Raw genomic sequence first — 27,419 nt, forward strand, 5'->3', positions numbered from 1 at the left:
CCTAGTCTGGAAGTGATGGAGTTAGGTTGCTTGCTGTGAAATTTGTTGAGACATTGGTTCTTCTTTATACACCAGATCCTTACATTTCCGCAGATCCACCTCAAGAACCTGTGTATGGTAATTATGAACTTCTAAATTCAGAAAAGAAATAATATCATATTTTGACTACCCATTTTACTGCCAAAATAATGAAATGTTCATTGTACTTATTACAGGGCTAGGTTTCAATATTTCATGGCTAAGGGGTGGTCATCCTTCGCTTAATGTTGGAGAGCTAGCCATGGAAGCCAGTCAGAGCTTGGGATTATTACTTGATCATTTGCGGTCCCCACAAGTGAAATCACTCAGTAACTCAATAATTATTGTGCTAATCAAAAGGTTAGTTTTCCTTGCCTTACCTCACATTTGATAATGGCCATTCATGTAGTCTTTGGACTGAGCAAGAGCATTCTTACCTTCCTCTGCATTTGGAAGGGTGGTGTTGGAACACCTCTCATTTTCTTATAACTTGTTGAGACAGTCATGCATAGGAGCAAAAGTGCAATTGATTTATCATATACCCATTTGGATATGTTTACTTTAGATTAGTTCTTTTACAGAATTTGTTTATTGCTTCTTTTTTTTCCTTCCTGTAAACATCTTTGATAGACAAAGAGCATCATGCCTTGTGTTAGAAGTTTATCCTTTTGATATAGTACATGGGAGGCATATAACAAGAAATATTCAACTTGAGACATTTTAGTTTATAATAGGCTAATAATTTTGGACTTTGAAATCAATTAGCCATGAAGTACAAATGTCTTTTCCTTATATTTTTTATGGGGAATATTTTGTCATGTGCAAGGTTTTAAATACCGGATGTACCACTTTGTATGAGTTGGTATTTTTTGATCTGATAGGGAACTGGCATGGACTGGGAAAGTTGTCCGCTATAGCCTGATATTTACAAGTTTGATAGGGAGCTGTGCATGGGCTGAGCAATTTGCTCGGTCCAATCGAAACCTGTAATTTTTTCAAAATTTCCTTTCTGGCTGAAAACTGTTGTTGATGGCCTCGACAACCTTTTCTCTTGTTCTTTTTCTTTTCTCATTTTCTTCCCATTTTCCTGTCTCTTCCCTCCACCTTGTAGCCTTGACTGTTGCTGCTCCCATCTAACTGTTGTTACTGTCACCGCACCTTCTCCCCCTCATATAGCCACCCGCCATCTCATTTGGTACATTTTTCTTCTCCTCATCTTCCTTCTCTCCTCCTCCTCCTCCATTGCCACCACCTCCCTCCCTCCTCCTCCTCCTCGTCCTCCTCCACCACCATTGTTTCTCCTCCTCGACTGGACTCATGGTCGGCATGGTCGGTATGCCCCACCATACTGGAACCATACTCGATTCAACCAGGGACTAGTATAGGTTTCGGACTAAAAATTTAAACCTTGAACATATTACTCATTTATTATCGTTTGTGGAACCTTTATGCAATCGGTTTTTTTGGTCATCGTTGTTTTCACATCAGTAGTTTTTATCATTTAAATACATATCATTGTGATATCTGTTGTCATCTGTTTTAACGATTATGATGAAAAAGTAAAAAACAATGTTTGTTTTTGGCTGATAACTGTCAGTTTAGGTGTCATTGAATTCAATTCAAGGTATAAATTATCATGATTTAGAATTGAACGTTACACCTGTTTTACATCTCGCAAATAGAAAATGTGTAACACTAGCTCCTTTTATTTCTGTGGCCATCCCAATGTATGATGATAGGACCCTTCCAAGCAAGGTTCGCCGAACCGTACCGTACCGGCGTTTCGACGCCGGCTCGGTACGGTACGGTACGGCGTACCGAGCGGTATACCGAGGTGTACCGCTCGGTACACTTAATTTCACCGATTTATCCCTCCGAAAATACCTGAAAATTAAAAAAAAAGTTAGGATAGAGTTTTCAAGTTACAAATAAATATAGTAATAGTATAAGTTTAGCAAAATCAATGTAAATTAGATAAAAATAGCATCACATATCTTTTTCGGGCTTTGAGGTAGTCTTGTTCGAGGTTCGTATTTCAGCTCGTTATAGATTGAAATATCTATAGAAAAATCAGTTGAATTGTTAGACTATTTTGTTACAATATAAACTCTAAAATTCAAATGAATTAAATAATCATATATCTAGATATACCTGATTGTTAATTCTACCACCAAAACGAACGACGAGCCTCCACGGGTGGTGGATCGGGGTCCTCGATCCGATACATATCAATATGATACGTTTGTTGGACCCAATCATGAAATTGATCCCATGACATAGTGTATTGATACACCGTATGCCATTGATGCATCAATGTGGTACTGATCGTAGATTGATCGTCATAAATCATATTTGTCCGAGGCAGCTCTTGAGGCATATATTGGTGTTGTTCTGTATCATGTTGTTGCTCAGAGAAGGATGACCAACTATCACCATACTGTTGTTGCCCATATGATTCTTCATAATACGATGGCTGTGAATACGATGAGTCTCTTTCTGTGTCTATATCATGTATGCTCTGTCGCATTTGTTCATATTCATCCACTGCCTTCCCCTTCCCCTTCTCCTTTCCCTTCCGCGCATAAACTTGACCAGTACCTTGTCGAGTTCCATGATCTGAATCTTGAGTGGCATGTGTAAAATATTGCTCCTCAGTCCATTCACCACCCTCAAGTTGTGCAGACGAGACCAACGACTGCCCGGTATCACCGCCATCATCTGTTGAGGCACTGCTGTCCGTGTTGCTGTCATGTCTCTGGACCGAACGAGAAAGAGAAAGTGATTGTGAAGGTGTCTCGTCGCCCGACTCGATTCTTTCCAACGATGCAACTGATGCTATTGCCTTCCCCTTTGCCTTTGCACGTTGGGCGGACGAGTGTGACCGTTGGGTATCGGTAGTTCCTTGAGCAGTTTGACTCATACCATGTTGTAATCGAGGGGGATTTTCTACCCGTTGGGGTTGTGCTTCTTCTTCTTCTATTGCCTCGGTGATAAAACGTGAAGGACGCTGAGGATCTCCCGCCTCATCAAGTAGAGGATCCTCTTGGTTCTCTGCTGCTTCAACCCAATCTAACATTGGCTCTGAATCTTCGTTGTAGAATTGGAGGTCAATGGGATCAATATCTGGTTCCTCTGGCTCCTTATCCAACTCAGCACATCGCAATTTTAGCCGCATATTATAATGGACATATACTAGTTTCTCTAACCGTCTGTAGGAGAGTCTGTTGCGGACTTTCGTATGAATCAACGCAAACGTTGACCAATTACGTTCGCAACCACTAGATGTTGTCTGTGAAAGTACACGAACGGCAACCTTCCTTAAATGTGGTGCATCGCCTCCAAATTGTAACCACCACTCGACTGCAAAAAGATATAAATAAGATTTTATTAGCATAACAAATAATTAACATTAAATATAATTGATAATCAATATGCATAACTTTTCCTCACCAGGATCCATAGTGTAACGGCATGATATAGCTACAACGTCGGAGAATGAACCAACTGTTTCTCGAAATAATCGACCCTCCATAAGAGCATCGGCTGCCTCGGTAGTGTTTGGCAAGAGTCGATATATAACATTTCGTAGTGTCGTTAGGAAATTATTTTGCGTTCCGAGAGCATATCGATATTGAATTGCCGGGTTTAGATAATACGCTGCAAAACATAATTTTGTTAGTATGATAATTTATTATCTAAATAATAATAAATTAAGTATTTTTGAATATGAATTTACCTGCATTATGGATATCTTGATCCATATGAACTTCGGTCCGACGATCAATGATTCGTACGTATTGGTCGGCCTTAAAATCATCTTTGAATGCTTTCCTGACCTCCTCTCTTGCTGAAATCAGCATATATTTAAGATACGGCATTTGTGGACGCTTGTCCAAATCGACCTTACGGAGGACAATATAAAGTGGTTCCACACCTTTTATGATTTCTGCTATAGTCTCCCAAAATCTAGATGAAAGAATGGCCTTTTCTATCTTCTTTCCATCACTCAATTTCGAATATCTGGATTCAGACCACTCTTGTGAGCTAGCCATTGCCTTCAAGCCATGTCTTTTTTGCTGTAATGATTTTAATGCAATAAAATTTGTAGCAAACCGAGTAATTCCAGGTCGAAGTATCTCACCATTTACATACTTTTGCATTAATGCGTGGACCCAATGATGATTATATATAAACTTTGTAATTGATTGTGCTCGAGCTACACATTTCTTGACCGTATCCAACTCACCAATATCCTTTAGCATTAGATCTATGCAATGAGCTGCACATGGAGTCCAAAACAAAGTTTTTCTTTTTTCTATCAATTGCAAACCGGCTTTTTTGAAATTCGCTCCATTGTCGGTTATTATTTGGACAACATACTGTGGTCCAATCTCCTCTACCATAGTGTCCATTAAGCTCTCAATGTAGTTTGCATCTTGGATCTTTTCAGAAACATTAACGGACTTATGAAACACCACTCTTCTATTGCAATAAACAAGAAAGTTGATGATACTCATTCTTGTTGGTCCTGTCCAACTGTCACACATCAATGTCACCCCATATTCATCCCATTGCCTCTTGAAGGATTTGATCCAATCCTTTAGTTCTGCCACCTCCTCATCTAAGTACACGCCGTGAATCTCCTTCGGTGTTGGAGGTTGGATCCCCGTGCCAGACTTTTGAATAGAGGAGATCATGCTCTGATAATATGGACCTTGGGCTGTGTTGGCTGGAATCCTATGAAAGTTGAACCATTTTGAGATTGCCTTCCCAATATCCCGTTTTTTTTCTTTTGTATATGCATCGTCAATCCGTGTCTGTTTCGCTGTTTGTGGGGGATAGGCTTGCGGATCAATATCAACAATATCTGGTGCGGACCTCCTGCCAAGACCTCTCATAAAACCACGGAGTCCACCATACCTCATGCTACTAGTTCGGCCTAACTGAGAAGGAGCAGTTGGTTGCCTCATGCTGGTTGACCTCTGGATTCCACTACCACTACCATGCTCTAATTGTGAGTCAGGTCGTCGATGCCTCATTGCTTCATCGACCGTATGCTGATGCTCCAATGATGCACGAATCCCAGCTGTGAGATCCGGGTCGACTTCATCGCCGCAACCCTCATACTGATCATAAACTGGTTCCTGTGTAGCCCTATGATATTCTTCCTCAACTCTTGCCTTCTTTTTTAATGCATCTTCCTTTGCTTGTTTCATCTTGCTTTGAAATAATTTACGGATCTCCGTTGGAACCTTCTTGCATTTTGCAACGTCAGGATACCCACCAACCAAATGCATTTTTACTCGAGTTATTCCTCCACCTTTACCAATGTAGTCACAATAAATACATTGCCAATGATGACGGTTTCCATCTAGCTTTCGGGCATGAACCCATGCATCATCGTGTGACTGTTCCTTTGGTGCCATGATCCTATCAAATTTAAATCAAATAAACTATAAAGTATAAACATATTAAATTGACCAAATATCGATCATAAATCACTAATCACAATATTAAGTAATTTTATTAAAACATAACTAATCATATTTTATTATCATAAATATGTTACGTGCATAAAAGAAGTATTAAAATCATTAGATACACTAATTATGTGATTAATATAGTTAATTTTTCACTAATTATTTCTCTTTCAACATTATAAACATGGCAAATACTCTAATAGATATTAAAGATATTGGATTCACATAAAATCGAATAAATTTTGATTAAATCATCGTAAAAATAACTAATTACAGTATTAAATAACTTTAATAAAACATAATTAAACTTATTTTACCATCATATATATGTTAAACACATAAAAGAAACATTAAATATGTAATTTTAATCCAATATGATTCAAAATTCAAATTATGATAAACTTATCATTTATCTACACTAATCATTTACTTCTCTTTCACCACTATAAACATGACAAATACCCTAATAGGTATTAAAGACATTAAATTGATATAAAATCAAACAAATTTCGATTAAATCATCATTAAAATAACTAATCGCAGCATTAAATAACTTAATTACTCTCTAATTAAAGAAAACGAATACATACCTCTTGATTAGAAAGTTCTTCCTCTTAATCTTCCCAAATTTACCTCGATTGAATTCACAAATCGTTGTTTTATAGAGTTTATGAGAGAAAAGAAATGTTTGAGAGAGAGTTTAAGAGAGTATAATGAAATAGGGGAGAGAAGATTAGTTTAAATAGGAGGAGAAAGGGCTCCAACGGTCAATTTGACCGTTGGAGCACTGTAGCACTGCTACAGTGTGGTAACGGTCGATTTCGACCGTTACCGAGTGGTACCGGTCGATTTCGTTACCGAGTGGTATCGGGCGGTAACGGTCGAAATCGACCGTTACCGAATGGTACCGGGCGGTAACGGTCGAAATTTCGACCGTTACCGCCCGATATATACTTTTTTTGGTGTACCGCCCGGTAGAGGGCGGTCCGCGTACCGGTCGCCTCTCGGACCGGTACATACCGCCCGTACCGGGCGGTACACATCGGTATGGCGAACCTTGCTTCCAAGAACTGTTATGACTTCCATTGTCATGTTATAGTGGCTATTGTTTCAGATACTATATGCATCTTTATTGACATCGTACTTCTTCCGGAAGTATCTTTTCGTTGGAACGGATTGTCTTAGCATGGGCACTGCCCAGCTGGGGCATGATATGTATGATCCAATAGATGCCAATGGTTGAGTGCCCACTTGTACGCCCAAATTCTTGTTCTTACACGTAAAAAGAGTTCGTCCATGCTTTTATAATATCAGTACCAGTTAATATAATCAATTATTTATCATTGACATCTTAGCCAAGTAGACTTGCATAGTCAATGCAAAAATTTATTGATTTACACCAACTAAAGAAAAAATTTCTTGTTGGAAACTATTGTATGGCCTGTTACATGATTTCTTGCTTGTTTCTCTGTCAAGGGGAACATCCTCCGACACTATTTACTTGGGGTGTTTTAGTTGTAACTTGTCATAAGGCATGGAGTGCTCCTATATATATATATATATATATATATATATATATATATATATATATATATAAAATAAAAGATCCATGCTTTCTTTGGGCATTGATGGAAGCAGCTATGCAGAAGATTTGATATTGCAGGACTTGTTGTTTTATATGGTCATGCCTCTGATCCTTGCTAATTGCCACCTGTCTGGTTTTGGTATCTTGTTTAGGAAGATTAATTAAATGATTGGAACCGGGATATCTGATGACCTTCCAGCTCATGAAATAGCTTCAGTTATTACAGTCTGATAAAGTAGCTTCACACATATTGTACAAGTGTGTAGTACATTTATGAAGTTTATGACTATATTCACATCTATTCTAGTTTGTTAAACACAATCCTTTTTTGACGATAATTGATGACAATGCATATTGTCAGACTGGTTTATGTTTGTATTCTGTAATGCTCTCTTATTCCTGCCTCTATTGGTGATAACACAAAAGTTGCATGTTGTAACATCTTCTTGGAATGATAGGTGCTAATTTGTCATTTTAGTTTCAGGTAATTCTGTATAACATCAATCTGTGCTTTTTCTATATTCTACCTGATATCATTTTCTTGATGAATTCTGGTTTGCACTGTGATATATAGTGGTTCGTTTTTGTTTAAATTGCATATGCTACAAAGTACTTGAAACCTACCATTTCCTTGGCTGGCTTGATGTTTTCTACCAGTCTCTCAGCTATTGCGACGAAAAGGCCTTCCTTCTATGGACGCATATTACCAGTTTTACTCGGCTTGGATCCGGCTATTTCAATTGTGAAAGGGGTGGAAGTCCCAGGTGCACACCATGCCCTAAAAACTGCCTTTGTGGCATGTTTGGAATGTACACACTCAAGTGCTGAACCGGTAACTCTTTCTGTTAACTCTCATGATGTTCATATATATAATGTTGATTGCAATTTATTTTAAAATGTTGAAATGATATGTCTATTTTATATATTATATTGTTCATGGTTGTTATCTTGTCAGAGATTGTTTTTACATGTAGGAGAACCTACAAGCAATAATTATCATATCTAATACTTCTGTTGTTTTACAGATTTTTTTGAGATATATTGTGTAAAACTATTTGAACTTTGAGAATGTTCTGAAGTGTATGTTGTTTTTTCTGTCTGCAGTGGCGTGCCCGCTTGGTGGAAGCTCTGAAAGCTATTAATGATAGTGAGTTGTCAGGCCAGGCAACTAATAAGAATTCTGGAGGTGTTTCTATAAGCAATGAAGAGTCATTACCCCTAAAGGTAAGCCTATCTTCCGATTTGGCAACTAAGATGTAGGTCTGTGGACTAGTTGATACGTCTCTGTTGGGCCTTTTTGAAATGGATTATATCAATTGCAGGATGATAATTCATCAATGCAAGCATGTGATGAGGCAAGTAGTGATCTTGTGCGTAAGAGGCCTGTAGCTGAATTGAACAATGATTTGCTGCAAGATGATTGTCTTTCTGTTAAACGAATAAGACATTCAACTCATACAGTTCAGGATCTGCCAAATGAACCACTTCAGGTGGCTGCTGATCAGGAATCAAATAGTGTCCCTGTGGTTGGTTCTGTGTCTTCTAGGGATAAGAGCTCTGGACCTGTGCAGCAACTTGTTGCTATGTTTGGTGCCTTGGTTGCGCAAGGCGAAAAAGCTGCTGGTTCACTGGAGATTCTTATTTCGAGTATCTCCTCTGACTTGCTTGCAGAAGTAGTTATGGCTAATATGCAACATCTCCCTCCAACATGTCCTAAGACTGACAAAGATGATGTGGCCTCGGAAACGGGTTATCCTTCTTGCTTAGCTAGCAGTGTCTTGCCATCTATACAGTCGTCACCACTCATTTCAGATATTCATTCATTGTCAAGTTTGAGTCCTCTTCTAGCGTCACTACTTAATATACAACCTTCAATGTCTCATGATGTTGCTGTAAGTTTCTGTGTTTTTCTTTCAAAGTATGCAATTCATTATGGAGTTGTGATTTAAGGTTATCCCATTTTGCCTTCCAATTGCAGAAATCCCATCAGAGCAGCGAGGAAAAAGTAATGGATACAGTAGAGACAACTTTACTATCCTCTAGTGGAAGTGATGGTGGTGCAATGATGCCTGTTACTTTGCCTGCTTCAGTTTCACCATTTCCAGTTGTTACTGAAAATGGCAGTTCAGCCGTTTCATTGTCTCTAAATTCGGCAACAGAGGAGAGAGTAATACCTGGTGTTGATTCAACCAGTTCTATTGATGAAATCCAAGAATCACTTGATGCTTCTCATTCTTCGAACCCTGAAGTGAATGATTCTAGTCAAGATCATGCCACAAGTTTGGGCAGTTTAGTGCCTTCTAATGTTTTGTCAACTTGTTCCATGGCAACTGATGTTTCAGAAACCCAGAGTACCGGAGTTGGTATTTTTGATACTAGTCAGGCATCTTCTGCAGCTTCTCTTGTCACTTCATGCCAGTATGTCCTACCAAAGATGATGATTCTTGATGTTAATCTAACCGATGAAGCTAAGGATCAACTTCAAAAAGTGGCATTTGTTCGCATACTTGATGCTTATAAGCAAGTAGCAATTTCTGGTGGGTTAGATGCTCGCTGTTCGTTGCTTGCTCATTTGGGGATTGAGGTATATACCCTCGTGCTTAAAAGCGATGTGATTCCTGTAAACATCTTAGAATATGAGTATTTAAAGAAAGGTTTACTTGTTCTCTGGCAGAATTGCTGCCTGGTTTCTTATTCCTTTGCTATTTGATCATTATGCAGTATAAATTGGACGCTTTTGAATTTGACATTTGTTGGATCTTTGAAGGTGAAGAAGATGCAAAAGTTAGAATGTAGTTCTACGAAGTATGGTTGCTTTTGTTTATTAACATCAACATATTCCTTCGGACTTCTATTGGGGTCTTTGAAGGCAATGATGCATATATAAAAATGCAGTTTTAATAAATATGGTTGTTATTATATATACAGATTGGCATATTGCTGCAGATACTTTTACAATGTCCTTCCCTATCCTTTCAGTTGTCAGTTGGAGCTTTAATATCATTTATTTCGAATCTATGTTTCTCTGATACTGTTGATTGAAACTGTATGGTTGATGAAGTTTTCTTATTCTCTTTATTTGCAATTGTTGTTTTGTCTTGAGTGGTGGAAATGAGTGCTTCTTTGCTTGATTTAATCTGTTCTATGGTTCAAATCACTTATACGTGTGCATATACAGAAACATGCATAAATGCATGATGCGTAGATGTATGCTTATGAATATACATGTTGCTTCTCCTCTTTCTGGTTTCTCTATCGTAGTTTAGGCATAAGTTATTTAATTTCTTTTTTTTTTGTTCTCCTCTTTGGTTACTGTCATGACATGTACCGTTTTCCTATTCTTATTCTTTTGGTGAAATCAATTCCTTTAGTGGTCAACATATTTAATGAATTATCCATTTCTCCTGTAGTTCCCGCTGGAGCTAGATTCTTGGGGGCTTTTGCAAAAACATGTTCTGTCTGATTATATGGACCATGAGGTAATTACCAGATTGTCTGCATTATCTTTGATTTCTTGAAAATGTCTTTGAATAAATAATCTTCTCTTCTTTCTTAAACTAGGCAATGATTACAAATTTTTTTTCTTTTATCATTCTGTTTACTCAGGCTGTTCTTGTGTATGTTTTACTATACATTTTAATAAATAAATATTTATATACTTCTATCTTGCTAATCATTAATTCTTGTAGAATTTTAGCCTGATCAAGTCCATTTGAGTATTTGACAGTTGAGCTTGATCTGCAACCTAGTTGTGATTCTGAAAGTTTTATAGGTGATGCATCAAAAGCACTATGTTGTAATCCCTTTTTTGATTAAGTCATTATGTGATTCCTGCCTAAATGACTCTGTTACTTATAGGATGTCACCCCACATAGTTGCAGAAATAGATAATTGACTATGGTATTAATATATTGCCAGAAAACCAGAAAACCAATTTAAAATTGGAAATTAAAATAAAAAGTGCTGGTTAACCAAAATGGTCAATTTTGTTTCTGGATCAGTGATTTAAAAAGCGCTAGGCGCCAAAAAGCGCTAAGGTCCAAAAATGCCCAAGGCGTTAGGCGCTCGCCTGAGTGAAGTGAGGAGTTAAAATATAAAAATATAAAATATAATTAATAAATATAATTATTTAAATTTTTAAATAAAATATGTTATTAAATTAATCTAATAAATACAAATACTATTACTAGTATACAGTTAACAGTATACAGTATACTGTTAACAATATACTATCGAAAGAGAAGAGTGTAAGGGAACAGTTGGAAGATCGAGGGTGTTGACTGAGAAGAGCAGGAGCGGCAGCTACGAGCGACTACAGTGGCAGCGGCAGCAGCGAGCAACAGCAGCGACAACGGGAGCGGAAGTGGCGAGTGGAGACAGTGGCATCGGTAGCAGCGAGAGCGAGAGCGGCAACAGTGGGAGCGACAGCGGTAGCAGCGAGCAGCGGCAACGAGAGTGGCGAGCGGTGACAGCAGTAGCGACAGCGAGTAGTGGCGGCAATAGCGTGAACGACGAGCAGGGTTAGGGTTGGAGACCGAATCATACCTCAAATGCTGGTTCGGTCGCCTGGTTTAACCCAGGCGCTCGCCCGAAGCGCTCTGCGCCTAGGCTCGGGCGAGCACCCAGGTGGCGCCTCTTTGAAGCATGCCGCTTGGAAATGAAGCGAGGTGCTCGGGCCTCGTCTCGCCTCGCCCGAGCGCCTATTGAAATCACTGTTCTGGATCATTAGTATTTTGTTTAGGTTATCTGATTTGGTGACAATTTAATTACCAAGCTGTCCAAACCGTGTATTTGATTAGCTCAATCGGTCAATGACCAGTCCAAACTAAAAAAGATACATACATATTATATGCAACAGCATACACTTGATCATATATCTGGCTTTTTGTATGGATATCTGCTCTCTCTTGTTGTGATCATATTGTATATACATTTGTTTGCTTATTTTCTGAAGATTTTTTGGATAATTGACATGCCTAAGTTGACAAGTTTGTTAATTTGCAATTTGTACAAAAATATGCACGCATCTTTGATTAACTGATAAATTGCACAAACTGGTGAGCTGGTGTTGAGTATTCCATGGATACTATCCGAAGCATGGAAGCTCATAGGAAGAAAAAATTGAAAATTGTGCAATTATTCCATATGGATACTAGGCTAATAAAGCATAAAATATCTTCTTAATAATATTGTCAAGAGCTTAAGGAGTGTTGGATTGTTCAGAAATTACAGAACATTTAAACAACAATTATACAGTTGTCCAAGACTAGAATTAAAGTTTCAGTTTGATTCTGATGTTTGTTTGGCGGCTGAACCAGTCAAGTGTTGGTACTGCCTGTGTACAAAGTGTTGGTATGGTTCAGCACTGGTCCATATTGTGTGGAGTCACTGGACCACGACAAGCACAGAAAGATAGATAGATAGACAGAGAAATAGAGAGCTACACATTTTGAAAGGTGTACTGTAGTGGTATGGCGGTGGGGCAGAAAGAGAGGCAGATGAGGACAACTGTAGTGGTATGGCAGAGTGGAAGCAGTGGTGGAGGGAGTTAGAGCTGATTGGAAGGAGTAGGAGTGGCAATGTAGGTCGGCAGCGGCACGAGACAGCAACAGCGGCATGGGACAACAACAGCCAGCATGGAAGAACGGCAGTGGAGAGGTTGGGAAGGGTGGGGGTTCTTTTCAATTATGAAACTTCTAATATTTGTTTTAGATCAGGCGTGTGTATATATGTATAATATTAGTCAGGGATGGCAGAAGATTGAGTAAATATAATCTTGTTCTATTTGTTGATTTTTGTAGTTCTTTCAGGTTTAGGGTTTAAGCTTGGAACTTATGGCGTTGTTGTTGTTGTAATTCTTTCAGGTTACATAATTGATTTGTTAATTCGATTTCTTATTCGATAAAAGAGATTTAAATGTAGTGACCTTTTTTCTTAATATATTATTTTTCTTTTTATTTGATTTTTTATTTTGAGTTTAAATTAGTTCTTTAATTGCAGGAAGTCTTATAAGTTGACTTATTATCGAACATTTTTTCTGCATGACATTGATTTAATAAAGGCTTCTACATATCTTCCATTTATTGTTCCTGAAATCCGGTTTCCTAACTCACGAATTCAATGTTATCAGGGACACGAGTTGACTTTGCGTATCCTATACAGGTTATATCGGGAAACGGAGCAGGATCAAGACTTTCTTTCATCAAGGACTGCTATATCAATTTATGAAACATTTCTTTTGGCCGTGGTATGTTTTGATCCTTCTTGTATTTGATATTTATCTGATTTTTCCTGCATAACCTTGCTATTGCTTTTTAGGCTGAATCCCTTCGAGATACCTTCCCTGCCACAGATAAATCACTAGGCAGATTGCTTGCTGAAGTGCCTTACTTGTCGGAGGGAGTGTTGAAACTGTTGGAGGGTTTGTGCTGTCCTGACAGAAGTGAGAAACATGAAAAGGACTTTCAAAATGGTGACCGAGTTACTCAAGGCCTGAGTGCTGTTTGGAATCTAATTTTGCTTAGACCTTCCAGTCGAGCTAGATGTCTCCTTATTGCTTTACAGGTATTGGCTTTTCATTTGCATTACCTCTGAAATTTCATGTTCTATCTTTGTGATCTCTTGTATTAAGAGTTGTTTTTTGTCTAGCAATTCTTGTTATTCTGATTGGCCTTCTGTATTTGTTTGTTTTTTTGTTCTTTTGTGTTCGGCATATTTTCTTCTAGGCTAGCTGACGACAAAGGATTTTGTGGGTCCAAAGAAAAATTTTGAACTCAATATAATGTGAATTAGCAGAATTGGTCTTGTGAAAATTTCAAGGTTTGTAATTTCATACCGTACGAGTATCGAGCTTAGCTTGCTACGGTATGGTATGGTACGAGTATATCGAACGGTATATTATGGCGTATGGTTCAGTGTGTGTGTGTGTATATATATATATAAATATAAAATATGAAAAAGTTAAAAAATAAAAAAAGAGGCGACGTTGTCGTCTCATTTCTTCTCCCTGCGAGGATGATGAGAAGTCGCCGATGACACCGAGGCCTTGTCACCTCAGACGAGGAGGAGGTGGCATCTCATCTGTGGCGTCCAGCTAGGGAGGGCGGTGACAGATCGGGATCGTCGAGTGAGAGCAGCGCCGGATCTCCAGGTTCTCCCTTTTCTTCTCCCTCTTCTTCCTTCTCCCTCGGCTAATACTGCCCGGTAGCGGGCAGTGACGGTCAAAATTGACCGTCATTGATCGATTTTGTGTGGTAACGGGGTTGAAACAGCCCCAATCGATGGTACCGCCCGTTACGGGCGATGTCATTCAAAATTAAAATCCTTGGAATTTTCCTTGTTGGAGTTCTAGTGATGGTTAAAGGCACCTTGAAAATGTTTTGATTTACTATACTGATATATCTGATTTGGAAATTCTCTAGTGACTTCCAGTATAGGAATTTACTGAACAAGATAATAGAAGAAGAGAGTTTCTCATTTTTCACTTTTGTTTTTATATAGGATGAAGTACATATAGTCAAACAAGAGAAAAGAAAGAAAGGAAAGAGCTAGTTAAATAAATCTAGGTGCTAATCTAGGAAATATACAACTAGCAAATGTACACAAATAAGGTAATACAACTAGGAATGAATCAACAATCATATCCTAGTCTATCACTTCAAATAAGGTAACATGTCAAGAATCAGATCTTGACCTATCAAATCAAATCACAATAGATTTGACAGATTTGACAGCTCTCAACACTCCCCCTCAAGCTGGTTCAAAGATATTCAACATCCCCAGCTTGCTATTTAAGTGATCAAACTACTGTTTTTGAAGCCCCTTTGTGAAAATATCTACAACTTGTTGCTTGGTAGGAACAAATGGAATGCATAACAGTTCCTCATCCAACTTCTCTTTAATAAAATGCCGATCAACCTCAATGTACTTTGTTCTATCATGATGTACTGGGTTGTGAGAGATACTAATTGCTGCCTTGTTATCTTAAATATAACTTCATTGGTTGGTTGCAAGAAATTCTAGACTCATCTTGAAGTCTTTTTACCTAAATGAGTTCACATTTTCCATGTGCGATAGCTCGAAATTCAGTCTCAGCACTACTTCTAGCTACTACATTCTGTTTTTTACTCCTCCGAGTCACTAAATTTCCTCCTATGAAAGTACAATATCCAGATGTAGATCTTCTATCATCCATCCTGTTGGACCAATCAGCTTCTGTGTCATCTTCAACATATACATCAGCCCTCTTCTAAACAGCAACCGTTTGCCTGAAGTTCGTTTGAGATATTGAAGAATTCCAACAACAACCCTCATATGTTCTTCATTAGGTGAGTGCATAAACTGACTTACAACACCAACAATGAAGGCAATGTCTGGTCTAGTATGTGACAAAAAAATTAATTTTCGAACCAAGCATTGTTATGATCCCTTATCTATCTCACTACTTGTATTTGCACTCAGCATGTGGTTGGGATCAATAGGTGTTGCAGATGATTTGCAAACGCAACATATCGGTTTCCTTGAGTAAATCCAATGTATATTTCCTTTGTAACAATGAGATCCCCTCAGTTTTAGCCACCTCCATACCCAAGAAGTATCTTAATGATCCAAGATCTTTGATTTCAAACTCCTTGGCTAGTAAGTTTTTTAATTTTTCTTGTTCTACAAGATCGTTACCCGTCAATATAATGTCATCTACATACACAATGAGTATTGAGACATTTCCACTACTAGCATGCTCATAAAACATGGTGTGATTTGTCTAACTTTCCAGCATTCTTAACATCTAATTGTTGTAGAGGCTAATAAAAAAATGTTGCAAGAGACAACAAGACTCGAACACTGTTCATCTTTGCCATGGGTGCAAAAGTATCTTGATAATCTATCCCAAATGTTTGAGTGTATCCTTTAGCCACTAGTCTTGCTTTGTATGTCTCAATTGGCTTATCAGCTTTATATTTCACTGTGAGCACTCATTTACAAACAATAGGTCTCTTTCCTTTAGGTAAATTTATAAGTTCCCAAGTGTCATTCTTCTCCCATGCCCTCATCTCCATGAACACAACCTTTTTCCACTCGAGTACAGCTAGAACTTCAAGTATAGACTTAGGAATATTTGTATTTGACAAATTAGAAACATAGGATTTGAAAGAGGAGGACAATTTGTGATATGACACAAAATCGGAAATAGGATGAATAATATATGACCTTGTTCCTTTTCTAAGAGCAATAGGAACATCGGGATCTTGAAACTCACTAGGGTCTAGGCACAAAGAATGGTCTGGAGTACTTGAAGTTTAATGATCAATTGCACTTGGAGCTAACTCTTGGCAGACATTGTGTGGTTGTTGCCCTAAACCTTGTTGGTTATGCCTCCGTGTATAGACACGTAGCTCTGCTTGCTGTTTATCAGTCACTAAGTCTCTCCTTGCATCATATTTTATATGTTCTGACACAATAGATTGAGGTTGTAACATTGGATTGGTGGTACATGGAATAGGATGGTGGCTGAGAAGGTAAGACTGTCAAAGGAATAGATTCGGAAGGTGAATTTTCAAGAGATGTATGTATGATAGGAATGAATTCAGAAGGAGAATTCACAGGTAGGGTTATAATAGTTTCCCAAAACTTCTCTTCCATATGATTCTCCCTCTGAAGAGAAGTTTGGGAGAAATAAGTTTGATTTTAAAAAAAGGTGACATCCATACTTATATAGGAACTGTTTTGCAAGAGGATCAAAGCATTTGTATCCCTTCTAAGGTGGTGAGAAGCCTAGAAAAACATATTTTTTCGCTCGCGGATCAAGTTTGGTGCAGTTATGACCAAGGTATGCAGTTTCGAATAATACTGCCCGTACCGGTTCATCAGTTGACCGATACATGGACCGCCCGTTACTGGACAAAAAAAAAAAAAAAAAAATATATATATATATATATATTTATTTATATATAAATATTTTTATAAAAGGCAGCGTGGCCCTGCGAGGGAGAAGGAAAAGGCGACGCGACGTCACCTTATATATATATAAACGAGGTGACGTCGTCGAGGCAACGCGACGTCGCCTTTTATAAAAATATTTATATAAAATATATAAAAATAAATAAATAAATAAATAAATATATATATATATATATATATATATATATATATATATATATATATCGAGCGGTATACCGAACGATATATCGCTTGGTATACAGTATCGTACTGTATGAGCGAATGTCGAAACTTCGATACGGTACGATATTTCAATCCTTGGTTATGACTATGTATTTGAACAAATGCTACGCAACCAAACACCTTCGGAGGCAAATTACTAAAGATTCGGGTTTGTCGATAGGTTTGTAGGAGGATGTTTAGGGGTTTTTGTAAATGATATACTCAGGTTGGCATCCTATTGATTAAATAGGATTCAATCAGTACAGCCTCTCCCCAAAAATATTTAGAAACTCCTATAGTAAACATAATGGCTCGAGCTATCACTGATAGATGGTTGTTTTTCCTTTCAGCAATTTCATTTTGTTGGGTGTATCAACATAAGAGGTTTGATGGATAATATACCATTTTCCATTAGAAAGTTTTTAAGAATGGATTTAAAGTACTATCCTTCATTATCAGTTCTAAGGATTTGTATTTGGGCATGGAGTTGGGTGTTGACCATGTTGTAGAAGTATTGAAATACAATACTCAATGGCATTTTCAGAATCTTCTTTTGACAAATATACCCAACAAACTCTAATATGATCATAAATGAAAGTAGTGAACCACCTAGTTCCATTAGTATTTTTGACTTTTGAAGGCTCCCAAATGTTACTATGGAGTAAAAAAAAGGTTGGGACGGTTTGTTTGGCTGTGAAGGGAACATGACACAATGATGTTTGGCAAGTTGACACATTTCTCACTGAAATTGGGAGTATTCTTATTCTTGAAAAGCAAAGGAAATAACTTGTTCAAGTACTTGAAACTAGGATGGCCTAATCTTTAGTGCCATAACATTATTTCATCCATATCAGAAAAGGAAGAGAAACTACCTATAGCTTGAGCTTGTCCATCCAAGGAACCATTGCCGTCAAAGTAATAGAGTTTATCAACCTCTCTAGCACTGCCAATCATCCTCCCCGAGCCAATATCCTGAAACTCACAATGAGTTGGAAAGAATTTAGCCATACAATTTGAATCTTTAGTGAGTTTGCTTATGGATAAGAGATTATATGATAGGTTGGGAACATGTAGAACTAATTTGAAAATTAGATTCTTTGAGAGAACAACAAAACCTTTTCCTGCAACTAGGGACAACAAAGATCCATCAGCAATATGAACTTAAGGTTACAGGACATGGAGTATAGGAGGAGAACATGTGAGAAAGATGGGTCATATGATCACTAGCACTCGAATCAACTATCCAAAGTGCTTGGTTAGAGGAAATATGGAGGGTAGTAGGAATATTACCTTGTTTTGAATGAGAACATGTAGGAGATGGATTTGGTTTGAGATTGACTAAGAAGTCCATACAGATGTTCTAGCTGTTCTTTACTGAACAAAGGTGACTCGAAGCCCCTTTGATTTCCTCCAACTTGAATCTCTGTGGCTGCCTACATTCCTCTAACCCCTTGGTTGCTACTCTTATTGTTTTTCTAGTTTTAACGGTTATCGTGCATTTTCCAGCATGTCTCTGTGGTGTGTTTTGGTTTCTTGCAATAATCACATCATCTCCCATCTTTTCTTTGGCGTTGGGTAGTTTTTTGAGCCTGCCAAGGCAGAGTTTTCCCCCATGTGCTTGCCATAATTTGTTTGTTTACTGCTTAGCAATTCCTGTTGGTTTTGAGCACTTCGAAGTAGGGTAAATGCTTCATCAAGATCAGGAAAAGGTTGTCTACTAAGAACATGATTACATACCCGATCAAATTCATAATTTAACCCCAATAAGAATTGAAATACCCTCTCCATCTCCAACAGATTTCTCAGCTTTTTAGTGTTGGTAGCTGATTCCATCTCCAGATTTTGATATAGGTCTAATTCAGCCAATAGACCTCATAGATTATTGTAGTAATTTGTGATGCTTGATGTACTTTGCTTCATCTTTTGAATTTGACTTTTGATTTGGAAAATCTTAATAAAACCTACTTTGGAGTAAGTTCTATTGACAAACATCCCAAATATCTCTAGTTGTAGATAGTGATTTAAAAAGCACTAGGTTTTGGCGTAAGGTCTCAAAACGCCCGAGATGCTAGGCACTTGCCCGAGCGGAACGAGACGCTCTGAAATATTAAATATAAAAAATATATAATATAATTAAAAAAATAATTATTTAAATAAAAAAATTAAATTAAAAAATATATTGTGAACAGTAAATTACTTAAGTTAGAGGGGGAGAAAAAATTCATTAAAATATAAAAAATATATAATATAATTAAAAATATATTTATTTAAATAAAAATATGATATTAAATTAAAAACATATAGTTAATAGTATATTGCTTAAAGTTAGAGGGGGGAGAAAAAAATTGTTCAGTAACAGAGGGAGATAGCAACTACGGCGGAGGATTAGTTTAAGATAAGTTGTAGCAGCGTTGTGAACAACAGCAGTGGTAGCGACAGCGAGGGAAGTTGCGGACACTAGCAATGACAGCGGGGAAAGTTGCGAATAGCAGCGGCGGCAGCTCCTGAGGGTGTTCGTCGGTGGCGGAGGAACCTGTGGTCCTCTCCCTCGACAATAGAAGGAAGCGACAGTGGAGGGAAGCTATAGGGGTCGTCGGACTCGTCCGTCTGTAACAGAGGAAGGCTCGGTCCGCTACGTCTGTGGCGGAGGCAGCAATAGAATGCGTCGGTGGCAGAGGCAGAAGCAGCGCTAGGTTCCTCGATGTCAGGCGGGCGTGAAGCGTGGCTTTTGAGGTAAGAAACTATGAACCGAACTAGACTTGAACCAGTTCGGTTCACTTAATTGAACTGGGCGCTCGCCAGAAGCGCCCATCGCCTGGGTTCGAGCGAGCGCCCAAGTGGCACCTCATTGAAGCGTGCCGCCTGGTCCACACGCGAGGCGTTCGGGCCTCACCTCGCCTCTCCTCGCCCGAGCGCTTTGGCGAGTGCCCAAGTGCCTATTTACATCACTGGTTGTAGGAAGAAGAAGGTATGTCTTGTTGATTTCTGGTTGCATGGAGTGAAATAGCCACGACATCACCATCGCATTCTCAATCTCCCAAGTTTCGTATGAAGCATCTTCCAAGGCTCATGCCTTTGCTGCCCCATTCACATATTTGAACTTCCTGTTACTCATTAGCGAGATCTTCATGGATTGAGACCATTTCATGAAATTTTGATAGCTTAGTTTAACGGTAGAGATCTTATGGGTATGACTCTCAAATTGATGGTAAGACTGAGTGTGGGCATGTTTAAGAAGATTAAAAATAAACTTAGGAGTTTCAGACATGGCTGGAAATAAGAAGAGTCACTAGAGTGGACTTTAGATAATTAAGGCCGAGAGAAAGAAACTAATTTACCGTATACCACAGACGGCAGAAAAAGAAAAACAGAACCTAATCTTGCTTGAATACCAGGAACAAGATAATATAATTGAGTTTCTCATTTCTCTCTTTTGTTTGTATATAGGATGAAGTACATATAGTCAAACAAGAGAAAAGAAAGGAAAGAGCTGCCTAAATAAATCTAGGTGCTAATCTAGTATATATAGTTATATACAACTAGCAAATGTACACAAATATGGTAATACAACTAGGAATGAATCAGCAATTATATCCTAGTCTATCACTTCAAATAAGGTAGCATGTCAAGAATCAAATCGTAGCAGATCTTGACATATCAAATCAAATCACAGCTGAATTGACAGATCTCAACATTTACTGGGGTCATGGTTTGAGAAAAAAGGGAAATTATTTCTGAGTTTATGGCATTATTAAATCATAGTTCTGGTGGTAATTTTCATATTTTAACTTGCACTTGGATTTTTGGATTATGCAACTGCATATCAGAGATTTTAATTTTTTTAGTCTGCGGGTTGGTTCACTGAAATGATTATCTATAAGAGAAGTGTTTTTATTACATCGCTATTTGTTGCTGAGTAATTTAGTGGCTAAATGATGCTTCTGGAGTATAAATTTTTTAACAAGTTTTTGAATAATCATAATTGAAAGAAAGGATAAGCTTTTGAGTAGGTGCAGCATCTATACAGTTTCATGTTGTTATAGATGATCATGAATTGTATTCTATGCAAAGTTTTCTTGCTTCAGTTGGTGCTTAATTACTAGTTGAGTTGTCAAATATGAAACGAAAGCCCTGCAAAATCTCAAATTTCATTCTGGAAATTGTTGATGGCCACCTCTTGAATGATGAGCGCCATGCTAGAACACCAGTAAATAAGGAATAAGTGTCTTTCTATTATGTGCACTACCTCCTGGTTTAAACTGTCTAGTTTGTGCTAGTAGTAGTTATCGTAATGTTTTGTTCCTTTCTCATATGCCATCAACAGTGGAAGACAGTACCTTCTTTCTTGCTTATTTCTAATCATAATTTAATGGGCGACTGAATTATTAACAAAGGATGAATATGACCTTACATGTACTTTTTAGTTTGTTACCTAGTGTTTGGGCGCAAGGTATTCTAGTTGTGCTATTCTCTTATCAACTTTTGTTTATGGGAATCGGTTGGTGAAGTTGCTAATATCTCTGTGCGTGACTGTCATTTGACACTGCCTAATGTTTTATTTGAAGACTCAGATCACCATGTCTCTAGATATGTAGTCATTGTAGTTCTTGTGATTGAGAACATTTAATGTTCTGCCTAGATATGTAGTCATTTTATTTAATGTTCTCCCAAAATGTGGTGGCAGTTTATTATGGACAAATAGTTGCTCATATGAATTCTTTAGGTCTAAGTGAGGCATGAGCTAAGTGGTGCAAATCCAGCAAGATAACTAGAACAATCCACTACATTTATCTTTGTGATCGAGCTATATAGGTGGTAAAACAGGAATTTTCATCTCACCTGGTCTATCCATCTTTTCCCCACTCATTAGTTAGCATTAGTTTGGTTTTTTCTTGCAGTAAGTACAATCAATTTTTCCATCATTATGTCTATTTTTATTCCTTATTCTATTTTTTCCAACAGAGTGCAGTACACTCTGCAGAAGAAGTGCGGATGAAAGCAATACGCCTGGTAATTCTTATGGGAGGTCACACCTTCTAGAAATTGGAGTTAACAATACTCTTTTCGTCTAATATAGTCTTGTTTTGTTCTTTGATACTTGTAGGTAGCAAATAAACTGTTTCCTATGCCAGGCGTATCTCAAAAAATTGAAGAATTTGCTCATGACAAACTTCACTCAGTCATAGATGATGTTCCTGCAATTGAGGACATGGACACTGATGAATCAACTTCTGGATTGCAAGAGGTTTGTTTAAAAAGAATCTTGACCTTTTCACTATTCTTGACTTTTAACTAGTGCTGTGTGCTGTGGAAGTCAAGCAATTTCACTATTGGTTCATGGATGGGGTGCAGAAAGAACTAGAGCACTACGTCAGTATCTATTTACTGATAATTCAGGATTCTCTTTTTAGTTTAGCCTTTGAATAAAAATCTTTCTGAAGAATTCAAAATAGTGCCAAATTAGGAAAAGACCATTAGGAAAATGACTCATGGTATTGGTTGATTCAGAAACACCCGATGCCTACTGTTGCTATGCAATATCAACTCAGTTTTGGCTGAAATCGGTTAGATTTGGTCAATTTCGATTGGAGTGAGACGATATTGGCAACTTCTAGCCTCAGTGGAAGAGAAAAGAGGAAAAGAATTCAATAGGAGAAAAGGGAAATCGTGATTGAGCTAAAATGGAAAAGAAACCTATGACTATGGTTGTGAAAAGACGGTGCGACTATTGTGTTTGTTATTTCTGTTAACTGTGCCACCTTTATTGCAATGTTTGCAATGTCTTTCGTCCACTGTCAATAAGACAAGGGATTTGATATTGAGAAAGCAAATAGAAGAATAAAGGATGATTCTGAACCTATTAAGGAAATATGATATCCCCTAACATAGAAGAGACATCTTGTGAGTTTTGTCAGTAGTCTCATATTTGATGGGTGCTCTCTTTAATAAGTGTTTTCTTTGTTTGCCGTTCTATTTGTCTGAATTGGTGCCCTATTGGGTTCTATTGCTATCTTTAAAGCTTAAAGTGGTTGAGTATTTTGTATGATATATATTGGTTATTTACTATGTTATTGTCTTTATATGAAGTCTGATTTTTTTATAAATTATTGTAATAATTACTTCTAAAGATTTATTCTTCATTATTTTATTCTTATCTAATGTATAATTTTGTCTCTCTCATTTTTTAGGAAGCTTGGTATTTTATGAAATATGTAGATCAAAAATCTTTTTAGCATATAATTTGCTCTAGAAGTTTTTTGTAGTTCTTTCTTTATTTTCTATTATCATGAACTTTTATATTTTTAATACTAACTTCTGTAATTTTGATTCCATCAACTCGATCTGATTGGTCCTGGTGATCTTGTTTGTACTTTCCCTAGTTGATTTCAGTACTGATGCAATTATTGTGAACTCTTTTTGAATATCTTGTGGATGTTGTAATACTGTATCTATGTTCACATAACTGTTGAAGTCATGGGAGATTCTGTCATTTGACAACAAATTTGAAGAACATGCCTGCCTTTTGTTACCAGCTGTCACCTCTATTTTTCAGTCATCAGGTCATCTTGGGCTGATGATGGTTATCTCATGGCTGTTTTCATGTTTCTTGAAGTCTCTGTTAAACAATATATTTTTCAGTGTTTTCATTGTTCAATATCTTGCATGGACTGTTGTCCTGTGAAAGAAAACTTCTGTTTTACTTTGACATAGCATGATTCTTGCCATTTATTTGTTTTTGACTTTTGCAGGATTCTAAATTGGGAAAACCATCTAGTAGCAGAGGGCAGCAATCTGACAATGCATTAAAGTCCAGTACCCACTTAGATCAGAATGTAATGTCCTCTCTGATATCAGAGGCACAGCGGTGCATGTCACTTTATTTTGCCCTTTGCACGAAGGTATTAATAGGCTTGCATTCTCTTCCATCATGTGCTTTTTCATACTTCAATTCTTGTTCTGAATTAATTTGTCAAATTCTCATGCTACTTTGCAGAAGCATTCTCTTCTCAGGGAAATTTTCACAATATATAAAAACATATCAAAGGCTGCAAAAGAGGTGTAGTCCTTATCTCAATCATAAGTTGTATCTTTGTGACAGATGTTGTTCAGCTATTTCATCAACTGCATTTTTTAAAACCATTGGAGCTGTGCAGGCTGTTCACAGGCAGATTCCCATCTTGGTTCGCACTGTAGGGTCTTCTCCTGAACTCCTTGCTATCATCTCAGATCCACCAACTGGAAGTGAAGATCTTCTTATGAAGGTGTTCAGAATAAGACAATGCACTCTGTGGTCAATCTTAAATTTCCTTTTATTATGAGTGAGAAATAGGCCAAAAATATCATGTCTTTTGCTACCGCGAATAGCTCAAGGACCACTTATCTTATTACCGGAATAAATATTTGATGATCTGTACAAACATTGATACCTTAAAATGGTTGATATGTGCTGTATGCTTTGTTAAGAGGAAGGTTCGCAATACCGTACCGTACCGGTATTTCGACCTGGGCTCGATACCGGTACGGTACGGTATATCGAGTGGTACATCCAGGTGTATCGAGTACTGTAGTACTGTTATAGTACTACAGTACACCGCTACAGTACTCTCGGACTGGTAACAGTCGGTCCGTGTACCGACAACCTGTCGGACCGGTACGTACCGCCCATACCGGGCGGTACGGCTCGGTACGGCAGACCCTGGTTAAGAGGAGCATATTTTAAGGAATTATGAAAAAATATATATACCTATGAGATGCTAATAATGCTTCCAAGTCATCTTGTTTGGATCAAGTGGTGTTTGTTTCAGCATCTTGACAACTGTGGTGGATAAGTAGGATAACTGTTGTCATTAAAGGACATTTGGTTCTTTTCGTGTCGGTATAATTTATTGTTTGTCATATGAAATTTTAATATAACAAAAAAAATAATGAATGTTTCCATTTTGATGTGGTACATATCCTATTGGTACTTGTGATTTGCCATGTCTGTATAATGATATTATTTTTTCTTCATCAATTCATTATAAAATATGGGTCGTTTGAACCATAGTTCGCCTTACCGGTTCGTCCCGGTGTATTGACTAGCTGTCGGTATGATATGTATCGATGTACTGACATACAGTACGATGGGGTGTATCGATAGACTAGTCCATGCCGCTCGTATTGATCCCCGATTGGACCGGGACATACCACCTGTACCGAGCGGTATGCGATGGTATGGTGAACCTTGGTTTGAACTAATGGAGAGGATATCATTTATATTTTTTTGGCGTTTAGGAACTTAGTACAAAATTAAAATGTGTTTGAGTTCCTAAAATATAATTTTAGATCTTCCGTCATAGACACAAAAGAAGGAAAGCCCTTGATGATGGTGATAGCATAATTCTTATCTTTTTCACTCAACATTTAACTGTGTGCAGATTTGTAATTTTTGTGCAGGTTTTACATACATTAACAGATGGCATCGTTCCTTCACAAGATTTGATTTCTTCTGTTAAGAAGTTATATCACTCAAGAATGAAGGTAGATTAATATATATCTTTTGAGATGATGAAAATATGTCTACCTTATTTCTTAATCAATGTTGCTATTAATTGCAGGATGCAGATGTTCTGATTCCAGTATTGCCCTTCCTAACAAAAGATGAGGTTTTTGTATCCGCCTCCATTTCTATGGATCTTCAGTAACTTATATGAGCATGTTGTCTTCTATTAGAAATTTAGGAGTATTGTGATCCTGCCCATCATATCACATGCAAGTTACATGTTGTTTAATTGGTTACTGTGCTGTTAAAATGTCAAGCTTGAATATTTTTTTTTCCTGCTTGCTAATTAAAAGGATTGGTTCATATGATAGTTTTTGTTGCTTTGTATCTGGTAATTTTAAAAAAAAAAATTCATTTTCATATGGTGTCCATGAAACCTGCAAAAACTGTTATTTTATATTAAGTTTAACAAGGCTGTTTCTTGCTTAAATTTTCTTTATCAATATAATTTAACTTTTACTGTCCTGTTTCATTTTGCTTCTTTGGATGTTATTCAGTCTTTACAATGAAGATGATAATATTTCATGGTCACTGTTCCTTTATTGAATTCAATTTAACTCTTGCTTTTTTTGCCATTCTGAGTATGATTCTTATATTGGTTTATTTGATGTGTTTTCTAGATATTTCCAATTTTTCCCCATCTTGTTAATCTGCCAATAGAAAATTTTCAAGGTGCCCTCAGTCGTGTGCTTCAGGTATTCCTTTTTCACTTCATAAGTATTGCATCTTACGTTGCTTCAGTCATTGTTTGCGTTGTCATAAATAATTTATATTAATTGTTGTCACCAATAAGTTTATTGTTTTAATAATCATGAGTGCCTTATTTTTGTTTAAACGATTTTGCAATATGTAGTTTTCTCTTAGATCTCGTTAATTTGGTGGTTAATTATTGATTTACCAAGATTTGTACTAAACAAAGAAATATTTTAGATTCATTGCCAATGCCAGAATTATCTAATTTTCATTTTTTATATTTAATTACGCGAAATTTAAAAGCATTGTAGGTTAAATGGATTTAAACATACTCTTTGAGATGTCTGTAATGAAGCGAACCCAGCTTGGCACACTGGTGTTGTGTGAATCCATGGTTGGGTGGGTTATTATTGTTTTGACAAATGTTGTGAGTGGTGTGGAGAGAAAACAGAAAGAAGGGAAAAATTAGAGAACATATCATAGACAGTAATGAGAAAGTAACAAATACCAAAAGAAGTAATAAATCATGGTCAAGCAGCTGGTCCCATGGGAGCATATTGTGTTGCCAGATAAACTCTTGGGACAGACAGGTTGCTATGAAATATATGATGGATCTTATGGTAGACCTAAGCTATTGGGGTGTCCTCTTGCACCATGTTTGGTTGATCTCAAGCAGTGGTCTAGCCATCCTGCTGAAGGATCATTGAGGAAACCATATTCTGGAAAGGTGGACAATTTCAAAACCCCAGTTCAATGAGATATTTGTATGCTTGGCCACATCTATTAACAACATAAGTTCGTGTTGATGCCCAAGGTCTAATCTCTACATAAAAAAGTAACAGAAATAATTAAGGTCTTAAACTACCATGGTCTTTTTTTCATAAAGACTGAGCCAAAATTCTTGATTGTCCATAATACATGATAAGTAAGAGCAACTTGCACA

The 27,419-nt window shown here is 37.3% G+C and overlaps 1 protein-coding gene across 4 annotated transcripts in view; it reads left to right on the forward strand.

Moving 5' to 3' along the window:
• The window catches only part of LOC135583873 (uncharacterized), a 41,494-nt gene that overhangs the window by 6,565 nt on the left and 7,510 nt on the right, over positions 1–27,419 (forward strand). For 3 of the 4 annotated variants that reach the window (XR_010487780.1, XR_010487781.1, XM_065112789.1), the window contains exons 4-20: positions 6–117; positions 216–378; positions 7,741–7,915; positions 8,188–8,307; positions 8,406–8,975; positions 9,062–9,667; positions 10,494–10,562; positions 13,214–13,330; positions 13,402–13,647; positions 22,204–22,251; positions 22,346–22,486; positions 23,991–24,140; positions 24,236–24,298; positions 24,396–24,503; positions 25,678–25,761; positions 25,839–25,886; positions 26,404–26,478. Coding sequence is in view for 1 of the 4 variants with exons in the window: in XM_065112789.1 (XP_064968861.1) it covers positions 6–117; positions 216–378; positions 7,741–7,915; positions 8,188–8,307; positions 8,406–8,975; positions 9,062–9,667; positions 10,494–10,562; positions 13,214–13,330; positions 13,402–13,647; positions 22,204–22,251; positions 22,346–22,486; positions 23,991–24,140; positions 24,236–24,298; positions 24,396–24,503; positions 25,678–25,761; positions 25,839–25,886; positions 26,404–26,478 (2,895 nt within the window). In the remaining 3 variants the exon portion in view is untranslated. Of the gene's footprint in view, positions 1–5; positions 118–215; positions 379–7,740; positions 7,916–8,187; positions 8,308–8,405; positions 8,976–9,061; positions 9,668–10,493; positions 10,563–13,213; positions 13,331–13,401; positions 13,648–22,203; positions 22,252–22,345; positions 22,487–23,990; positions 24,141–24,235; positions 24,299–24,395; positions 24,504–25,658; positions 25,762–25,838; positions 25,887–26,403; positions 26,479–27,419 lie in introns of those variants that run through there. The other variant, XR_010487782.1, reaches the window with a different exon arrangement.

The sequence above is a fragment of the Musa acuminata genome, chromosome BXJ2-6 (genome assembly GCF_036884655.1).
Source record: "Musa acuminata AAA Group cultivar baxijiao chromosome BXJ2-6, Cavendish_Baxijiao_AAA, whole genome shotgun sequence".
NCBI lineage: Eukaryota > Viridiplantae > Streptophyta > Magnoliopsida > Zingiberales > Musaceae > Musa > Musa acuminata.